The 20,371-nt window shown below is 39.8% G+C and overlaps 1 protein-coding gene across 6 annotated transcripts; it reads left to right on the plus strand.

Moving 5' to 3' along the window:
* Positions 1-734: 734 nt before the first annotated feature.
* Positions 735-19,605, plus strand: LOC123963108 (P2X purinoceptor 1-like). 6 transcript variants are annotated; one of them, XM_046039654.1, is made up of 14 exons: positions 735-1,101; positions 5,626-5,770; positions 8,382-8,453; positions 8,776-8,839; positions 12,290-12,377; positions 13,678-13,758; positions 14,513-14,654; positions 14,826-14,971; positions 15,723-15,813; positions 18,209-18,256; positions 18,368-18,463; positions 18,784-18,891; positions 19,028-19,072; positions 19,169-19,605. In XM_046039654.1, exons 1-14 carry the CDS (start codon positions 965-967, stop codon positions 19,169-19,171), a joined length of 1,266 nt encoding a protein of 421 aa, XP_045895610.1. In that variant the 5' UTR covers positions 735-964; the 3' UTR covers positions 19,172-19,605. The 6 variants fall into 6 exon arrangements, with proteins under 6 accessions (XP_045895610.1, XP_045895607.1, XP_045895608.1 ...); XM_046039651.1 differs by having other exon boundaries at positions 738-1,101; positions 18,209-18,274; XM_046039652.1 differs by having other exon boundaries at positions 738-1,101; positions 8,776-8,827; positions 18,209-18,274.
* Positions 19,606-20,371: the final 766 nt, after the last annotated feature.

Consider the following 20,371-nt stretch of genomic DNA (forward strand, 5'->3'; position numbering starts at 1 on the left):
ATTTTAAACATGATTCCAAAATAAGATATTCCATTTGCTAATCTCCGGAGATTATAAAGCACTGCACACAAGTAAGGAAAACATTTTCCAGAAGGGAAGCCTTTTATGTAATATTCTTAATATTTTAACTTATTCATGTTGAACTGGAATGATCCACTTTTATTATAATTGTTTGTTTGCCACTTTCCTTTCCTCTGTGAAGAAAGATTAGAAATGCAAAGCTCCTCGCAGTATATGGAGAGAGCGTGGAATGAGAAACCCAAACTGTTTCTCCGTGTGCCCCTAAACAAAATGATAAAACATAAGAAGGCTTAATGTCTGCAAACGGTGACATGAGAGTAGGCAAACAAGCTAAATTGTAGCATACACACTGTGTTTGTGTTGAGCTTATGTGGCTTCTGGCATGCAGGAAGTGTTGGTGGAAACGATAAGGTTTGATTGCACAGAGAGAGGAGTCCTTGCGTGGCAGCTGTTGAGTTCTTTGAACAAGCCACCAAGTTAAGAATCAATTTCAAAAATGTCCCTTTGTGAGCTGTATATAACAAAACCAAGAGTTACAGTGATGTGAATGTTAAGATGGACACAAGTGACTGAAAGTATAAAGTGACCCTGTGCAGAAAGAGAGAGCAGTGTGGGAGGGAGGAAGTCCTACACTTCAGGACTTGTCATGAAGTGTGTGAGACGTTACTAGAGAAGAGGCGGAGGATGCACACAAGTGATTAAAATAAGAGAGTGACCCTGTGCAGAGAGAGAGAGAGAGAGAGCAGTGTGGGAAGGAGGAAGTCCTACTCTTCAGGACTTGTCATGAAGCGTGTGAGACGTTACTAGAGAAGAGGCGGAGGACCTTTGCTACTACTGAAGGACGAGGCAGAGGTGACCAGGAGGTAAAAGTGGAGTCTGGGTGTTTATATGCAAGTGGGGTGAAGAGAGAGACCCTCCTCTGTGGGACAGCCGATGAGAGAAGATGAAGAGCAAAATCTCCAACGCCCTCTCCGACTTCTTCTTTGAGTATGAGACCCCACGGCAGGTGCTGGTCAGGAACAGGAGAGTGGGAGTGGTGTGCCGTCTGATCCAGCTTGGGGTCCTGGCTTACATTATTGGGTAAGACCCACACATTCTTCCTTTTGTCAGGGGGACGACAAGTAAACTTGAGTGTAGAGAGGGCTTGCATTGTCTTACTTGTGTCAGTTTGCTTGCAGTGACACAATCTCATGCAAAAGTGACCCTGCAGATTTTGAACAACTTTAGTTTTTTTGCTGCCTGGGATGTTTAGCGTGACATAACCCTGATGTCTTCATTTCACATGTGCTGATCAAATTGTTAGAAAACATATTTTGTAAAAGGAAGACATCTTTTTTGACATCTTGGAGGGTGCCACCAAGGGTCAAAGAGACATGCTGTAACTTGACAGGTGCTGTTTACACTGTAAATTGTTATGAATATAATGGCTGAGAGCCAGACCATGACATCAGAGGACAGATAACTCTTATTATCTGCCCTTCTCAAGTTGAGACAAAAATGCAGCATTCTTGTTAACCTACGCATACAATCACCAAACGCTTGCTTGGACACGTTGGAGACATTCACTGGAAATTCACACTGAGGAAGGGAGGAGGCAGTTTTTTCTTGACTTCACATCATGTCGGTATCTGATTGTGTTAGTTTGAAATAACTTGTGGACTGTTTGCGCATGTGATTTTTTTTTCCTACTGTGTCTCTTCACCTTTGAGCAGCAGAACCTGAGGAGCTGTGTGTGATGAACACGCAAAGGCATATGCTAGCACAGATAACAATCAACTGCTGCCCAGTTCGCTGCCAAACAGCGCAGACATGTGTTACCTTTTGCTGGTGACGTTGATGGTGACCAAAAATGTCATAAAAGATTATTTTCTCTTGCCAATGGCAAAGTTATCAAAAAAAGGGTAACAGCATGCTGATTTAAACTGATTGAAAACAGCCCACTGTTGGGTTCTCTTTCTGGTCCATATCTTGCGCTCATCATGGTGCTTAACCTTGACAATCCTCAGAGTCTGTTCACAACAAATGATATGGAATATGTGTTTCTTTCATTTTATACTTTGATAAAGTATAAGCTGAGGTAACTGTGAATTCTGGTTTTAGTTTGCACCGTGCACTGATCTAAAGAAAAGGGGAAATGCCATAAAATCTTAGTCTTGTTTGGTATTAAGGCTCCCCATTTACGACAGAGCTCCCTCCTCTGCTTTCTTCGCAGCTTTCACCTGCCTTTTGCAGCCATCACCACATTAAGGTCGGCCGGTGATGTGCGTGGAAGGAGATGTGATTATAAAGCTGTCCAGACTCTCCTCCTCAGGATTCAAGCAGCAGGCTGACAGGCCAGAGCAGAAGTCAGCCTGTGTTTCTCAGGTGCTAGCAGTGAACCGGTGAACAACTGGTCAGCTTGTCAGGAACATTAGATTCTGTTTTAACTTATTTTACTTTTTAGTTAAATCGGCAGTAAATACATTTTTTTTTGTAGTTTTTGGTTCACGTTTATGGATATATATTTATTTTCTTTCATTATGTCAGCTGATAAATTTATTCTCATCTATAAAAAATTATGCATTCATGGCCAGCTATAGTTTGGGAGTGCACATACCAGACAAGCAAATCTCTTAGGAAAGTCATACTAATTTAACTGAGAAAAGCAGCTTCAGCAAACCACGACTATTGTTTTCATTCATTCCTGTCTTCTCACTTTTAAAATGAGAAAAATTTCAGGCCATTGCATTCACAGTTATTAGTTGAAGGTTGATTCTTTTTTTCATTCTGATTTGTCTTCACAAAATGAACACTAATCTCAGCGCCACAGTATGGTGGGAAGAAAAGCCCTCCACACATCAAGCAGCCTCCTCCGAGCCTCCTTCTGTCAGAGCAGATACAGATCTTACTTAGACTGCTGCTTTGGAAGATTCTTCCATTATTTCACGCTCATGGGTTTCTTTATTTCATTAATGTGCTCTATTTTTACTTCACTTCCTCTTGAATGTAACCTCCAACTTGCATAATTTGATTTGCCCAGCAGATAGAAGTCATGGCTTTAGTTTTTTTGCATACCGTGTTTCAGTCAGCAGTTGATGTTTCTGTTCGTGTTGCTGTGAAGTGCTTTCATTGTCCACAAACAAATGAACTCATGCTGCAATGCATGCTATCCTGTAGGCTTTCTGCCATGGGGTAATTCCTTTTTACACCCTTTATAAAATAAGTCTGCATGTACATGTGTGTGCGTGTGTGTGTGTACATACAGTATCTTCCCAGTGCACACCAGCTGTTACACCCATGCATAGCTGGACACACAGGTAGAGCAATAAGAAACTTTACTCTGTGGTGATCAGAAAGTCCCAAGTTTGAAGCTAGTTTTTGCTTGATATGAATCCTTTGCATGTGCCAAAGGGTTCGGCCTCTTGCTCTTAATTGAATCAACTGCACATAACTGCATTTTTCCCACTGTTCTATTCATAGTTTTGACGTGACGTCACATTCCAAGGAAAACGCTCCCTTGGAGGGCAAAAAAAGACGTTATTTCCCGCTGCCTGCCAAGCAATATGCAAGTGATACACTGTTACTTTGAGTTTTTGCGTTGCCAAAATGCTGGATGGTTGTTGTGATTTTGGATTTACTAATGGAGGAGAGAAGCCTGGGCTGCGTTAGGTGAGGGATTCCCCAGAAGGTAGAAGTAAACATTACCGCAGTCGAGTGGCGGAAGGGACCTGGCGGTAGAAATGCGGCAGCGGAAGCTGTAACATTATATTTATCGGATATGCCCAACACTTACAGGTGTTGGGCACCGCGCATGTCATGTGACTGAAAGCTATGAATACAAGTTGAACAAACTTAGAATTTAACACAACGAACTGGAGTTCTACAGTGGTCCTTATTTGTCTTTATAGATTAGGCTATCACCAGTTGTGATACAATGTAAAAATGCAGGAAAAAGCATTGCATTTAAATTCCTAAAAGTCAGTACTTGAAGTAGGCCGGTACGCACCGGTACACAGTACCAGCACCTTGACATTTCACTCTTTGGCGTACCGGGACATTTTCTTGCGTACCGGGACTTCTCCCAAGATGCCGGTACTCTCCTCTGCCCTCTCCATAATCTCACCTGCTCCCGTTCTCGCCTGCCTGCAGCTCTCTGTCGGCGGAGAGAGAGGAGGGAGAAGAGAAGCTCGGGTGCCTTTCAAGCAGCAGCGTGCTGAATGTAGCTAGTCAATGTCACTTGTCGTGAACAGACCAATCACAGCCTGGATGCGGCGGGACATTTAAAAGTATCGACAGATAGGTGTCATTTACACTAAGGACGCTGGGGACAGGTTAGAATCTGAATGTCTCCATCACAAAAATGTTCTGAAAAACAGCTTGCAACAACAAATGCTGAATAACAAATGAAACAATGCACAATAGGGAAACATGCAATGCAACTGAAATATAGAAGAAACAAATGTGCATTGTCCAAAAGCTGATTGCTGAATTGTATTCCATTATGTTTTTATATTTTGAATTGTCACCCGTCACCTTAATTTTGTTTCCCTTCATATAAATAAAGACATTTCCTCCACAAATTGGTGCAGAAAATGTGTTCAGAATGCAGGAAATTAAGTGGTTAATGTGCAAAGTCGTTAATGTTAATATTTACTAGTTTCATCTTGTGGTTGAGGATAGTGCGGGGGTGGGGGGAGTACTGACACCTATTTTTTTCCACTTCAAGCACTGCTAAAAGTATAGACATATTATCACAAAAAGTGTGCTTTTTAGTAAGTAAAAGTACTCATTCTACATAAAATTTGCCCCTGTGACTGACATTATTATTATATTGTTAATACTGATGCATCAGTGTGGAAGCAGCATTTTACTGCTGTAGCTGGTCGAGGTGGAGCTATATAATTAGGTAGTTTAGTCCAGTGGTTCCCAAAACTGTGACACCCATCCTGAGGTGACTAACGAGATGCAAAAGGATGCAAAAACTGTTTGGCATATATACATTTGTATTCATTTTTTTATTTGGACTTTTCTCTAATCTTTGCTTACTTTGTGAAATATTGAATAATTGTACCTCTTTGGGCCTAAAACAATTATGTCTCTTTGGCAGAATTGCAAGCAACTCCTGGACATCTGACATCTGACAAAGGGCCACAACTAGCAACAAGCCAAAAACATTAGGAGCCACCTGTTAAATTTTTAGCAATGCATTGTATTCATTGTATATCAGCTGGGAAGTTTCATTATTGCTCACAGGTGCTGTATGTCTACTAACCACAACTGTGGTAAAGGATATATTTACTCTCTACTTAAGCCACTTTCACTTTCTTAACAGGCACGCAACATATTTTGAAACTAGGAAGTTGCCACTTTGAAAGATTTACTGGTAAATGTCTATAAACTGAGATTTCTTATATCTGAGGGACGAGTGCAATGATATTGCACAACCACAATCATTGGGCATGTGTCCCTGTGAGGTATGCTTCTGGGATTTGGGATTGTTGTGTGCAGAATGTCGACATCACCGCTATACATGCCCTTGCTTGTGGGGTAGGATGGTTGGCTGGACTAGAGTGGGAGTTTGAAGTGCTGACACACCTGACAGGATGCTTTCTGTGTTTCCTACAGGTGGGTGTTCATTTATGAGAAAGGCTACCAGACATCAGATACAGCAGTAAGCTCGGTCTTCAGCAAAATGAAAGGAGTGGGCTATACCAATGTGAGCGGAAATGAAATGGTCTGGGACGTGGCCGACTACGTCTTCCCTTCACAGGTTAGTGACTGATTGGCTGAAGCCTTTCATGCATGCAGGAACATTTAATGTCACATGACAAGAATCAAGAATTTGTTTTGCACCTGGTAAAAGCCATTGACCATTGTTAGGATTTTTGTAGAGCTGCGTTAGACTCAAATATCAGGCAAGCATCGTCAAAACTCTTTACTTCCTAAAGAAAGCTGGTCACTGGTCAGATCGTGATAAAGATCAGATAAAGAAGGTTTAGTCATGCTTTGAAAACATCCGTGTTGGCTAGATGTTATGCCAGATCTAATCATTGACGACACAAAGATAGTACACACAGATGAAAGTTACTGTTGACCCTAATGATAATCTGGCTTTGTCAACATCAAGGTGTCTTCATGCTTTTCAAAACTCATTGCATACAACATGTAAAGAACTGAGAAAACTATCTATCAAAAGGGAGACTCAAACAATTTTCTTTGTTAACCTAAATGTTGATGGGTCCTGCTGTCTGTGGGAAACAAATAAAGAGACACAATAAAGATTGTCGTTGTGTTTGCTTTGAGGTCTGGGTGTGGGCACATGCTTGGTATGATAAACCCAACCAACATGATAAAAAGGTCACTTTGGTGTAATGCCTCATGCTTTGATCAGGTAGGGATCAGCTACCAGTTCATCTTTATTCTGAAATCTAACTCTTTGTCTGTGAGTATTCCCAGATGGTCATTGTATTATTAAAAGAGACCTAATATACTGCATTTCCTACTATATTGTAGTTCTGTGACTCCTCTATGGAAGCTTTGCATGATTCAAAGTTCAAAAAAATTTTTTTCTGTCTTATACTAGCTCTTCATGTAGGCTTTCATTTCAGCCTCTGTCTGAAACAAGCTGTAGATGCTCCTGTCTCGTTAAGCCCCCCCATGCCCTCCAAAGCCTAATGTCTTCTGATTGGCCATTGTCATGTGTTATGTGTTTACCAGGTTGCCGCTGGGATAGGGCTGGATGTTCCTTTGTGGGCATTTGCTGCATGGAGCAAATGACCATATATGGAAATCTGGCTCGATATGACATCATACTGAGCCGTTAGTAGAAAAAACAGTTTAAGGGCCCGTGTCCACCAAAGCGGTTTATTTTTCTGACGGCAGCATCTTTTTTCAATTCATTGCAATGGGACCGCCGCGTTTTTACAACCTGGTAAAAATGGCAGCAGCGTGACGAGGCGCTGAGCGTCTTCTCTGAGCGTTTTTCTTCCAGTTGCCGAGAGTCAAAATGTTCAGCTTTGGGAAAAACGCTGGGCTCGTCACTTTCACTTTTTACCCAGCCGTCAAATCACAGTGCAGGAGGGGCAGGACAAACAACACACCAAGCACATCCGACCTTGCACGAAACGATGTGCATACTCGCCAAGGTGTTTCCTCGCCTGCGAAATCTCATGAACCCACGTACAGAGAGTCTGTCCTCTCACGTTTCAGCCTTCTATTCATGCAAAGCAAGGGCCAGAGCAAGTAAGCCTACCCTTCTTTGTGGTGATATTTTCTACACAGTAAAATTTGCTAGCCTACTTGCAACAGATCATCTCCACGGATATTAGCCTATGTATCATAGCAGCGTCTTGGAAAAAAATGCTGCACCTCCAAAGCGCACCCTAGCGCTCCCAGCTAGGCGTTTTCAGAACAGCATCTAGCATTTTCAGCTGGTAAAAAACACTTTGGTGGACACAGGCCCTAATTGAGTTTATCACTTTAGATGTTTTCATGTAGCTATGGTTTAGTTTGAGAGAAACATAATCAAATAGGTCATAATTTATGCTCTGAATATGGCCTTTGTGATAATAAACATAATGGTCTACAGCACCAAAGTAGCATATTGTGGTTCAGGATCCAGTATCTTGTCTTAAGCATAACATACCAATGATACCACCTTACATCAAGAAAATTCCCACGGAAATAAAAGAGGTTACCCATGGTCAAAATGTTTATCAAAAATATAAATAATATGGATTAATTTAAAACTATAGTTCAACATTTTGGAAAATGTGCTTATTTGCTTTCTTGCTGAGAGCTGGAAGAGAAGATCAACACCATACTCATCCCTGTTCATTAAATATGAAGCTACAGTCAGCATCTGGTTAGCTTAGTTTAGCATAAAGACGAGAAACTGCTAGCCTGGTTCTGTTTTACAGGGTGTTGAAGGCCCTACCTCACATAAAACCACAAAGGTGGATTTTGTTATCCTCAAAAAGAGCCATGCTAGCTTTTCCCACCATTTCCAGTCTTTATGCTAAGCTAATAGTCTCTGGCTCTAGCTTAATACTTACCAAACCGATATGAGAGTGGTCTCAATCTTCTTATCTAACTGTCAGCAAGAAAGCAAAAAAAGCTATTCCCAAAATATCAAACTATTCCTTTAAGCTGAAAACTGACCATAAAAAAAAAACTTTCTGGATGTAAAAGTTTTAGTTTGAAGGTGTTTTTGACATCAGCAGGGTCACCAGTGGGATGCAACAGAAGAATGTTTGACAGGCACTTACAATACACTTTAGCATGTACCTTAGCAACTACAGCATCCTTTATGATGATATTGTATGGCATGAATAAATAAAATAAAAATGTTTTAACACATTACTTTCAATCCTAAATCTCAGGGAGACTCATCTTTTGTGGTCATGACAAACTACATCATAACTGAAGGTCAGAAGATGGGAAAGTGCCCAGAGGTAGGTTTGATTTCCTGATTTCCTGTTCCTCTCCGTTTTCTCCTTCTGTCACAGACATGTACACTTCCATAAATAGTAAAACAAAACGGAAACTGTGTCTCATTCCAAGACTGTTTCTGTAATTGGGTAATTGTGTAGATGTCGAAAATCAGAAAATGGCCTCAAGATGACAAAAACAGCAGTTTCTGTGTGTTCCAAAATATCACAATAAATGCAAAACTAGATTTTCATGTTGTTTTCACTTTTAAAATGTACTGGTTTGTGTACACTTACATTCCACAATTGTATACACACACTGACCCAAATCTCTTGTTTATAACAGCTGGAAGGCAAATGCAGCTCAGATGGTGACTGTGAAGGAGGGAGTCTCAAACGTACGGGACATGGTAAATCCTGACGGCCTGACAGTGTGTGACCTCAGCAGTCCTCACTGAGTAACCGTCGGTCTTTCTATGATCAAACTCAAATTCGTCCAAATCTTTGACTTAAAGTTCTTAAAGTCAGTGACCATGATGAGGGAGGTAGAGGATCACGTCAGGTTATTGAACAGTGTATTTGCAAATTGGGTTGTGGCTCTTGAGACCTGCTATAGGACTGGCTCAGACACTAAAAACTAAGATAGACCAGATTGGACTCATCAGTCACTGCTAAGGTAAACATATAGACACTTGTCCAGCACTGACAAAACACCCCACACTAAAATCAACAACCAATGTCTTAGCAACCAAACACATAGCGTTGTTGATCATTGAGGCGTGCAAGTAAAACCCTGCCTTACACAAGCATAAGCACCAGTGTTGGGAGTAACACGTTACAAAAGTAATGCAGTTACAGTAAGGTATTAATTTTAGCAGTAACACATTAATATAACACATTACTGATAACATTTTGGTAATATCAGAGGTGCGGATTCGAGTTAGATGACTTGGACTTGAGTCAGACTCCAGTCACAAAAACGATGACTTTAGACTCGACTTGACAAAATCAAAGAACACTGGCAACTCGACTTTGACTTTAACGCCAATGATTTATAACTTCTCTTGGACTTGAGCCTTTTGACTTGAGCTGACTTGACACCCTCCCTCCCTAAATATGAATTATGATGATATAGAAAAAAAACTGCGCAGTTCATCAACATAGCGCTGTGCAAATAATTAAATTTTAATCTGAATAACTTTTTGGCTTCCACTGATAATAAAAACAAGTTCATTAAGATAAAACGATAATTGCACTGCAAGCCGTTTCACGACACTCGTTTTGTCTTTTAAATACTGCGCACCCCTATACTTTTCAGCTGCGGCTCTTATCCTTCCCTAAAGCCCAAACTCCCTCTCAGCAGGCTGTGATGTTTAATTCTGCTTGAGCCAACATAACTGGCTTATAACTGCTATAACTTCCTTTTCAACATTAAGAGCTTAAACCTTTTTTAATTTTTAACTGCCGTATAGGCTAAAGGATAAGCAGGTATAGTTAATGGATGGGTGGATATTATCTTTATACTAAACCAGGTGTGTTCAGTGTTGCTTTACCAGGTCGGTGCTTGTGAAATACCCACTGTGTTTGCGTCTTCTAACGTCAAACTGATTTATAGTTTTCTCACCATTGGTTTAAGTCACTGCATCCTGACAAAACACCACTGTTGTATTAATGTTAATAATATTGGATTACTATTTCTTATTTCATGGACTATTTGGGATTTTGGGGTGATGCATATACGATTTTTTAAAAATTCAATCAATGAATAATGTTTCCGAAGTCAATGAGTAATCCTGTTGAATACTGATCTCAATATTGACCAAAGTAATTGTGATAATGAATTTAGCCTATTCGAGCCCTACATGAACATTTAATTTTAATTCATGAAATTATATGACTTTTACTGTGTGAAACTACACCTCTGCCTTTTTTCTGCACAAGTTAACCCTTCATTCAATACAGTTTTTTTAATTTTTAACTCTTGTTAAAAACTAATGGTTTTAAATTTGCTGAAGAGTGCATTATGAGTTGTTTAGGACTCCAAACTCAAAGTTTAAGATTGGGACTTGACTTGGGACTTGTCGGTCTTGACTTGGACTTGCCTTTCTTGATCAATCTGGACTTGGGACAGGAAGACTTGAGACTTTTATGTATCTTTATTGTCACATCACGTAAAGAATTCTATTTGTGTTTTCTTCAACGATTTACTTTCATGATTAGAGAGGCTGTTGTCAGTGCACCCTGACTGAACATGTTGGTGTGCCGAGAGATTTATGAGTTATGCTGATGTAACTTTTGCGTAAAGTGCACAACGTATTTAGATAATAGGGAGATGATTCATCCTATTTCACCCAACACAACCTCAACCCACCCGCTATAAAAATGAATGTTAATTCCATCCCCAGAACCGACCTATGCAGGCTTATATTGCTTTCTGAATAATGCATCTGTTACGAACCTCCAGTGGAAAATCCAGGGGAGGAGGAGGTTAGTGACAATAATAAAATCATTCCAGGTTGAAGGAAGCCAGGATACGGATTTTACAGTACATTTGGCGTTTTATTTACAATAAAGAAAAGTGCTAAGGTACCCTCAGGGAGGGTCTACAAAAAACAACTTCCCAAAAACGAGGAAGCGACCAGTCCGGATACTGTTGGGACAACACGTCAGCAAACTGCAAACTAGAAGGGCAGCTCACAGGAAAACAAATGCCACGAATGAGAAAATAACATAAAATATAATAATGAATACCACCCTCGAGGTTCAGACTTGTCACTCGCTACACTGCAGTTTCACCCAGCTCTCCATGCCGTCTGCGCTCCGCACTCTCCACACCCAGTCTGCCTGCTCTCTGCTCCTTATACCGGCTCCTACGCTCCCGCTGATTGCAAACTGGGGACAGGTGTGCACCCTAGCCTCCTGGCTGCAACATCAGAGGGGGGGCCTAAGGGCTGTAACAGCGTCCATTAAATAGCATTGAAAGTAACTCAAAAGTAACGCAAATGTAGTGTAAAGCATTACAACTCAGAGACAGTAATATTGTAATATAAGTAACATAATATGTAGTAATATAAACAACAGTATTATAACAGTAACTAGTAATCTATAATGTATTACATTTTGCAAGTAACTTGCCCAACACTGATAAGCACAGGCACAAACGTTACAATAACAATTTCTAATTCTGATTTCTGATAACTCACATGACCAAATCATGAAGCCACAGAGACATTAAAAACAAATACCATTCAGACTAGGGTCCAACCATATACAGTACTATTAGCGAGGTCAAAGAGCAGTTACATAAATATATTGTCCTCCATCTCTATGGTTAAATTCTGAGCCTTTGAAGTCCTTTGTGTCAACTTCAATGAGACCAATGTTAGCCAAAGCTTTAGATCTGTCTGTTTCAGACCAATCAAATTCACCTTGAGGTGCCAGTATCTCTTTGGAGGCGGCATGCTGTTTCTAGGCTTGCAGACAAGTCAACATGGAGGGGGTCCTTTAGCTAAACAGGCTGGTGGGCTCCAGTGAAAGGTCAGAGCCTAAAGCTGGGTGACCAAACATGAACTCATCCAGCACATGATGAGAGTCACTGATAACAACAAAGCTAATCACTTGGACTGAAATTATATGTTAGGATCAGGGCCAGATAAGGAAACAGCTATTTCAGAGTGTGCTTTGCTTCACTTTAATATCTCGCTTGCTGCCATTGATGCTAATTTAAGATAAGATTATGAAAGCCTACGTATTTCTTTTTCTGCTGCTCGAAACACATGTTGTACGTCTGCCTAATGCTTGCTCCAGTGTTATTGAAGTTTTATTTCTAACGATGAACTCCAATTTGTTTTTATTTGAAGGACAAATGACTGGAGTCTGTGTGAATGCCACTAAGACCTGTGAAGTGTTGACATGGTGTCCTGTGGAGAACGATCACAACATCCCAGAGTATGTGAAAACACAACAATTATTTATACTGCAAACTGTTGCTGATGCAATGCATCTGATGATTGAATTTGTAATGATTCTTTGCAGAGAGAAAAATATACATGACATTCCATCAAGCTAATTTTGACAGCTACTTCCGGTCAAGCCCCAACCATAAATATATCTTATTTTGTATGTGACAGCATGTGGGAGATAACTGGTGAGGGGTTGGGGACCGTTACTTCTGGTACAACCAGATTAAAATATAAAGTCTGTAGTTCCAAACTCTTGTCTCCGGCTGATAAAAATAGGTTCCTGTTTCGAAAACGAACTCTGTCTGATAAACCCAGAGCGTTTTTAACAACCGGAGTCTAGGGTTATAGATAACCATAGTTAATAACTGGTCTACAAGATTACCTGAAGATGCTAATGACAGTTAAAACACACAACTTCATGTGGCTAATTGAGAAAAAGGAGGGAGAGGAGGGAAGCAAGGAGGTGCGGGGGGTGGAGTACATTCCTCAATTCACCCTGCACAGCCTATGCTACACCAGAAAGAGAGAGGACAGAGAAGAAGAGACACAGACTCTAGAAGGATTAAAGTTTTAAGACTCACAAGTTTAAGACTAGGCTACAGCTTTTCACAAGAGTGATAATGATGGCAAGTTTGTAAGACAAAGCTTTAGCAAAGATTTTACAAAGTTTAATTTTGGAACTCACTCTTATTTTGCTACATGCTGTTGAAGGTAATTTAAAATGCTGTTTAATTTTAACTCACCGTTATACCATTTTACTGCTTTACCGTAATTAATTCAATTTATTCTTTACTTGTTTAATAATAAAGACTGACTTGATTCCAAATCAATGAAGAAACCTCCTACTGATCCTTTGCTGGCCCCGGAGATTCCTCCTTTACTTATAACTCACTGCTATACTTTTTTTAATGATAAATTTATTGCCATAAGCACCTACTAGTTAATTCATTCAAGTTCATGTTTTATTACTTAATAAAGTCTTTAAATCAATGAAAAGCCTCCTCCAATTATCAGTCAAAAACACACAATGGAAGGATGTACGCGTCCCTCTTATCAGTTACATACATATATTTACGGTTGGGGCGGGACCGGATACACCCCTCTTATCAGATACATACACATATCCGGTATGGGGGCGGGACCGGAAGTAGCTGTCAAAATTAGTTTGATGGAATGTCATGTATATTTCTCTCTCTTTGCCGATTACCTACCTAAATTTGGGATGATTTATGCTTGTCAACATACTGGATTTGATTCTCTTCTGTCTTCTGTTTATTTCCATCTAGTCCTCCTCTGTTGATGTCTGCAGAGAACTACACACTGTTCATCAAAAATTCTGTAACTTTCCCCTTATTTGGCGTCACAAGGTGATTCATATCAAATTAAATTTAGCTCAGCAGAAGCTAAACATTTCCAAATAAAGACATAAGCTAGATTTTGGCAGATGTTATTAAAACTTTAACCTAATATGAACAATAAATAAAAACTCATCTTAAAAGGGCAAAGGTCATTTCATTTGTCATAGTTTGCGTATGTATAATATCTTGTGTGGCCCTGGAGAAGCTATCTAAAGTTGATGATATCATCAGGGTAATCCTGAGTTTGACTTGAAACTTCATATATTTGACAGAAAACCTGTGTTAAGAACTGGGGACATGGAGTTTTAACGATGAGGGCATTTACATTTATAAGATCTAATGAAAGATGTACTGAACTGCATTATGGTACTTATGAGTGCCTGCCTGTCTGGAGCTTGAGTTATTTTAGGAACTAGTTTTTACAGCACTGATTTTGACTTTTCTTTTTTTAAATTTGTCTCCCCCATGTCCCCAAAGTTTATGAAAGTGCAACACTAAATCACTTTAAGTTTGAAAGTTGTGACATACTGGGACTTTAAACTGATGCTGTTAGTGAAAGCAAGCAAGCACATCAAATGCTTAAAAACAATACATCTCTTGTTACATTGTTGGGCAGTGTAGTATTAATTGCTTCAAGATTAAAAAGATCACAAGAAAACATGCAGACGGTCTTGTTCTGTTTTTTTTCCCTGGACAAATTTCAACACACATAAATGAATCTATTTAGAGTTTTGTGTTTTATAATGACCAAATGTGTTTTCAGGAGTAACCTGGTGGAGGGCATTAATTATGCATACATCAAAACCTGCCTTTATCATCCAACGGATTCTCCACTGTGCCCCATATTTAAACTGGGAGACATTGTTAAACTGTCTGGCTTCAATTTCAAAAAGATAGCCAAAGAGGTAAGTTAGCTCCGTGAGATCTTTACTCAACACTTTATTGACAGGAAGGATTTTTCAGGTAGAGACAGATTTCCATTGCATCTAATCACAGCTGCACATGTACTGTCTTTTGGTTTTTTTCATATTGTAATTGAGACTTGTATCGAGTACTATGTGCTTGTGTCATGACAGGGAGGAGCCATTGGTATTGTGGTCGACTGGACATGTAACCTAGATGTAGCTGTAAAACACTGTAAACCGAAGTACGAATTCCACGGTCTGTATGGAAACCCAGATGAGACAGACAAAGCCAGAGCTTCAATGGGCTACAATTTCAGGTGGGTAAATATACTTCACTGAATAGCCATAAACTCGAACACAAATTGTTTTTTCCCCCTGCAGAAATACCTAATGGTCCTATCGCTGCTGCAAAAAGCACTAGTTTGAAATTTTGGGAACACTAAATTTAGTTTACCACTCTCATGCTTGTATCTTAGCTTAGCATAAAGACTGGAAACAAGGGGGAACAGCTAGTCTGGTTCTGTTTTATAACGCCCCATAAAACCACAAACTGTTGTTGTTACACTACGATTTTAACAAACTATCCATAATGTGCTTAATTAGTGAGCATTAGAGGTGCTGATGAGGCAGACTTAATTACCTTAGGACAGAGCCAGGTTAGCTGTTTGTTCAGCTTCTGTTTTTTTGTTAAGCTACGGTAAGCTAACTTTCTCTTACTTGCAGCTTCAAATTGGACTGACATATGAGTGTTTTAACTCTCTTCGTCTAACACTGAGTAAGATAGTTAACACTTGCTATTGCATATTCTGCTCTCTCTGTTGTGCTAATTAGCTTTCAGGGTACTGACTATTACTACATGGGAAGTCTTTCATGCCATGTATTTGTGTAGACTAATTAATTCCTTTCTACCAGGTTAAATGCTGAAGATTTAAAAGCCCTTGTGTTTTACAAAAGTTTATTTCGCAGGGGAAGTGTGTTGTTCAGGCTCCTTTGTAAATACATTAATTCAACGCTTTGGTAAATCAATTCTACTTAACATGTTGTAATGATTCCCATGGCTGTTTGTAGGTATGCAAAGCATTATATGGAGGACAAAGTTCAGAAGAGAACCCTTCTCAAAGTGTTTGGGATCAGGATAGATATCATTGTCCAGTCACTGGTAAGTAATATACAATTGCAGAAAAAAGCATGCGAACCCTTTAGAATTACCTGGATTTCTGCATAATTTGCATTGTACATTAAATGTGATGTGATCTTCATCTAAGTCACAACAATAGGCAAACACAGTCTGTTTAAAATAATACCACACAAACAACTATATGTGTTTATGTTTTTATTGAACACACAGTGTAAGCATTCCCAGTGCAGTGTGGAAAAAGTATGTGAACTCCTAGGCTAATGACTTCTGACCTCTAATCTATTTGTCCAAACAATGAGACGAGATTGGAGTTGTTGGTTAGAGCTGCCCTGCTCTATAAAAACACCCACACCAATTTTAATTTTGCTATTCTCATGAAGTGATGTGAACCATGCCTCAAACAAAAGAGCTCTTACAAGACCTAAGATTAAGAGTTGTTGACTTGCATGAAGCTGGGTGTTACCAAATATCTCTAAAAGCCTTGCTGTTCATCAGCCCACGCTAAGACAAACTGTCTATAAATGGAGAAAGTTCAGCACTATTGCTACTCTCCCTAGGAGTGGCTGTCCTGCAAAGATGACTGCACAAGCACAGCGCAGAATGCTCAGTGAGGTTAAGAAGAATCCTAGAGTGGCAGCTGAAGACTTACAGAAATCTCTGGGACACACTTACATCTCTGTTAATGACTCTACGATACATCAAACAGTACCACAGCACTACTGGCAAAATATTCTGTGGAGAGATAAAACCAAAGTTTAGTTATTTTGAAGGAACACACAACCCTAAGTGTGGAGTAAAAAGGGCACAGCACACCAACATCAAAACCTCATCCCAACAGTGAAGTATGGTGGAGGGGGAATCATGGTTTGGGGCTGTTTAGCTGCCTCAGGCAAGGGCACTGTATAGGGGGGAAAAGTTAGGACAATTCCAAAAAATATGTAAAAACTACTATAAAATAATATTATATTAAACATTACATAAACTATCATCATTGAGTAGATATATGTTTCAAATATGATAATACAATTAATGATCTCTTTGTTTTTACTTGTTTTTGGCAGTAAAAGTTAAATATCCCCATTGGCCAAAAAGTTAACATCCATATTGACCGACCACCCCCTTGTATCTGCATGAAATGGTTTGGTCCTGCCTTAGTGCACTCATCAGTGACTGTGTTTAGTTAGAGTCAGTAGATGCGCCAAAAATACAGTGATCACAATGTTGCCTAGTAAACCAAAATCTGGTTTTCAAAAAAGGAAAGAGAGGAAAGAGAGAGAGGAAAGACAAAGGAAAGGTGTCAATCTTTAACCCTGTTTTTCACCAAGAAAGGTGGGCAGCCTTTAGTCTATGAGGGTATTAACCTGTTGGCTTAATGTCCACAGTGAAATAAGCTAGCTAGCTACAAACTAGGGTTAGCCCACATTTCATCAACATTTAATCAGTGCAGGGAAACATTTAGCAAGATATTCATATTAAATCATTGTCCCTGCTCCTTTTAGCAGACTTAACAACAGATGAGTCAGCAGCACCCCAGTCTCCCCATAACTGTAGCCCTCCCTGTTCCAGTGAAAAAGGTGAACAACATTGTGTTCATGACATGCCAGGGAGTCTGGAGATTTCTCTGTCTCTCTTGCTGTTTTTACCGTTTGGAGATGTGGTGACAACAGCTGCAAGGACTGGCCCCAATTTGAGTTTTTTGTCATGTGGCCCAAAATTCCTGGCGGTGCCCCTGGCCTCAGGGCCTGGAAGGGTTGCTATCATTGACGGAAAAATTAATTCCAAAGTTTATTTCAAAGAGATTTTGCAGGAGAATGTAAGGCCATCTGTCTGCCAATTGAAGCTCAACAGAAGATGAGTGATGTAACAGGACAACGACCCAAAGCACAAAAGTATATGAACGACAGAATGGATTCAGCAGAAGAAAATACGCCATCTAGGGAGGCCTAGTGAGAGTCTTGACCTTAACCAGATTCAGAATCTGTGGCATTACCTCAAGAGAATAATTCACACCAGATATCCCAAGAATATTGCTGAACTGAAAAAGTTTTTAAATAGGAATGGTCCAAAATTCCTCTTGACCGTTGTACAGGTTTGATCTGCAACTACAGGAAACGTTTGGTTGAGGTTATTACTGCGAAAGGAGGGTCAACCACTTATTAAATCCAAGGGTTCACATACTGTGAATGTTTACTTGGTGTGTTCAATAAAACATGAAAACATATAATTGTTTGTATTATATTAGTTTAAGCAGACTGTGATTGTCTATTTTTGTGACACAGGTGAAGATGAGATCACATTTTACGACCAATTTATGTAGAAATCCAGCTGCTGTCTTTGAATATTTTATTTATATAAATTTCTAACTTGAGAAATAGTCAAAGGGAATTTTCAATCATCGGCATGCTGTCCTTTACAGGCAAGAAAATTTGATATCATCCCAACCCTGACAGCTATAGGCTCTGGGGTGGGCATTTTTGGAGTGGTATGTTATAGCCTGACTTAAACATGCAATAATTGTTTATTGTCTGTGGAATACTTTGTATACAAAACTAATATATTTATGATTCTTTTTCAGGCAACTGTAGTATGTGACTTGGTGTTGCTCTATTTGCTACCAAAAAGAGAATTTTACAAGAACATGAAATTCAAATACACAGACACACAAACACAGGTAAGCTCTATGATGCATATGCAGTGATACTCTACTGTCTGTTGTAATGTTAGATCATTGAACGCCAGATGGCAGCAGAGAGACATTTAACAGTAACGGTGCACGCGGACAGAAAACAGACATCAACGGTATTTAGTGTGTAATTCTTGTGATGGAATGCCTCATTCATCAAAACTAGAAGCCCCACTAGCACACAGGAGCAGTGACCTTCAGATTAATGCTCTGTTTATTCCCATAATATCCATTGGCAGTGCAGAACATCTGGTACAGTACAGCCTTTTATCTGATAGACAATTTCCCTCTCTAACTGAAGCAAGCAGAACATTTTGTATTTACAGCATGACAGCAAGTTGCTTGGTTTAGACACAAGCGTCTATTACACCCTTGAAGCAAATGCAAGACAAGTCCAAGGCACTGACCAGTCCAAAGTGAGTGTGTGTGAAGTCTAGACAGTAGATAATAGATTTATTTTATGTATTGTGTCATGTGTTAATGAGGAGAATCCTATTTGTCATTACCTGAGAGGTCTAAATGGCTCCTATGGATTTAACTTTCATCCAACAGGACCCTGATTCAGAGGCAGGTAGCATAGAGACTGCAATGACAAAAGTAAGGGATTCATATGTTTCTTTGAATAAAAAAGCCTGTTTGCTTTGCATTTTGTGGTGGCTAATGTCATCTTTATCTGCTATTTCTGTGTGGAAGTGACCTGGGAGCAAACTTTGAAGCTGCTGCTTTGAAGGTGTGCTGCACTGGATCCCTGCAAAACAACCTGCAAGACAACACACATACTCTAAATTGCCTGGAGTCAAAGGACTTCTCCACGTGTCTTCTCTCTTCAATCTTCAGCAACATCTTCTACCAGCATCTTCCCTCTCTTACAGCCACCCTGAGAGACTGTGACTCCTCCTTCTATTGTATGCAGTCCTAGCGTGGCTCAGCTGTTTTTTTTGGGTGTAGCTTGATTTGCTTTTGTTGCCTTTGTCTCCGTATCCATACAGTTGAAACTCATTCATTACCTGTGTCACAGTGTTTGTCAAAACGTAACGTGTGGCTGTGCCACTGTCAGTGATTCATCCTGTGTGCACTGTGCACCTTGTGATCAACAATTCAATTCAATAAAAGATGTACAATAATATTAATACAGTTTTCTCTTGTCACAGTGCAAGTAGTCAGATAGGAATACAGGCAAAATATCAAAATAATTCCTATTTCCTTTTTTATCGTCTTTGATTGTGTCTAAGTGTACAAAAAGCATGCAAAAAATAGCTCACATATTTAGGTACATATTTACATTGAGACAACTGCATTCCACAAGGATGTGCCATGCTTCTGTTTTTGTGTGAGCAGCTTGACACAGGCGAGTGAGTAAATTCAAAGAAATGCACAAGACACGAGACAGACATCCAGAAACACAGAGAGAGCAGGCACCTTCAACACATCAGGACAGTCACATAAGATACACAGCAGCTATACTTAATAGTCTGTACAAAGTCTCTCTCCCACAACCCTCTTGCTGGATACAATGATGACCTGAAAACCTGCCAATCACAGCGCAGTATAGAACTCGCTCTAACTGAGGTCCGACACTTTTATGGCTGCGCTCCATTCACTCTAATGCAAAAGGAGTAATTTTCTAACTTTCTTCTGTCGTATATTTCCAAGATATGGTCAAACGCTGTTCCTGGGGCACTTGTAGTTACAGCAGTCAGTTTGAGTCAGTTTGACAGCCTGAATACAACCTTCAAATGTATAATGCAATTGCAAAACTGTCTGCTTCTTTCTGAGATCAAGACGCTTTTTCCAACAAATTTGACAATATTTCTCAGGGGAGTGCAGTAATAGACAGTGGCAGCGCAGACAGTTTGTCGGACTTACGCTTTCCTCGCGTGAGTACATTCACTGCAA

This window comes from Micropterus dolomieu, linkage group LG23 (genome assembly GCF_021292245.1).
Source record: "Micropterus dolomieu isolate WLL.071019.BEF.003 ecotype Adirondacks linkage group LG23, ASM2129224v1, whole genome shotgun sequence".
Taxonomy (NCBI): Eukaryota; Metazoa; Chordata; class Actinopteri; order Centrarchiformes; family Centrarchidae; genus Micropterus; species Micropterus dolomieu.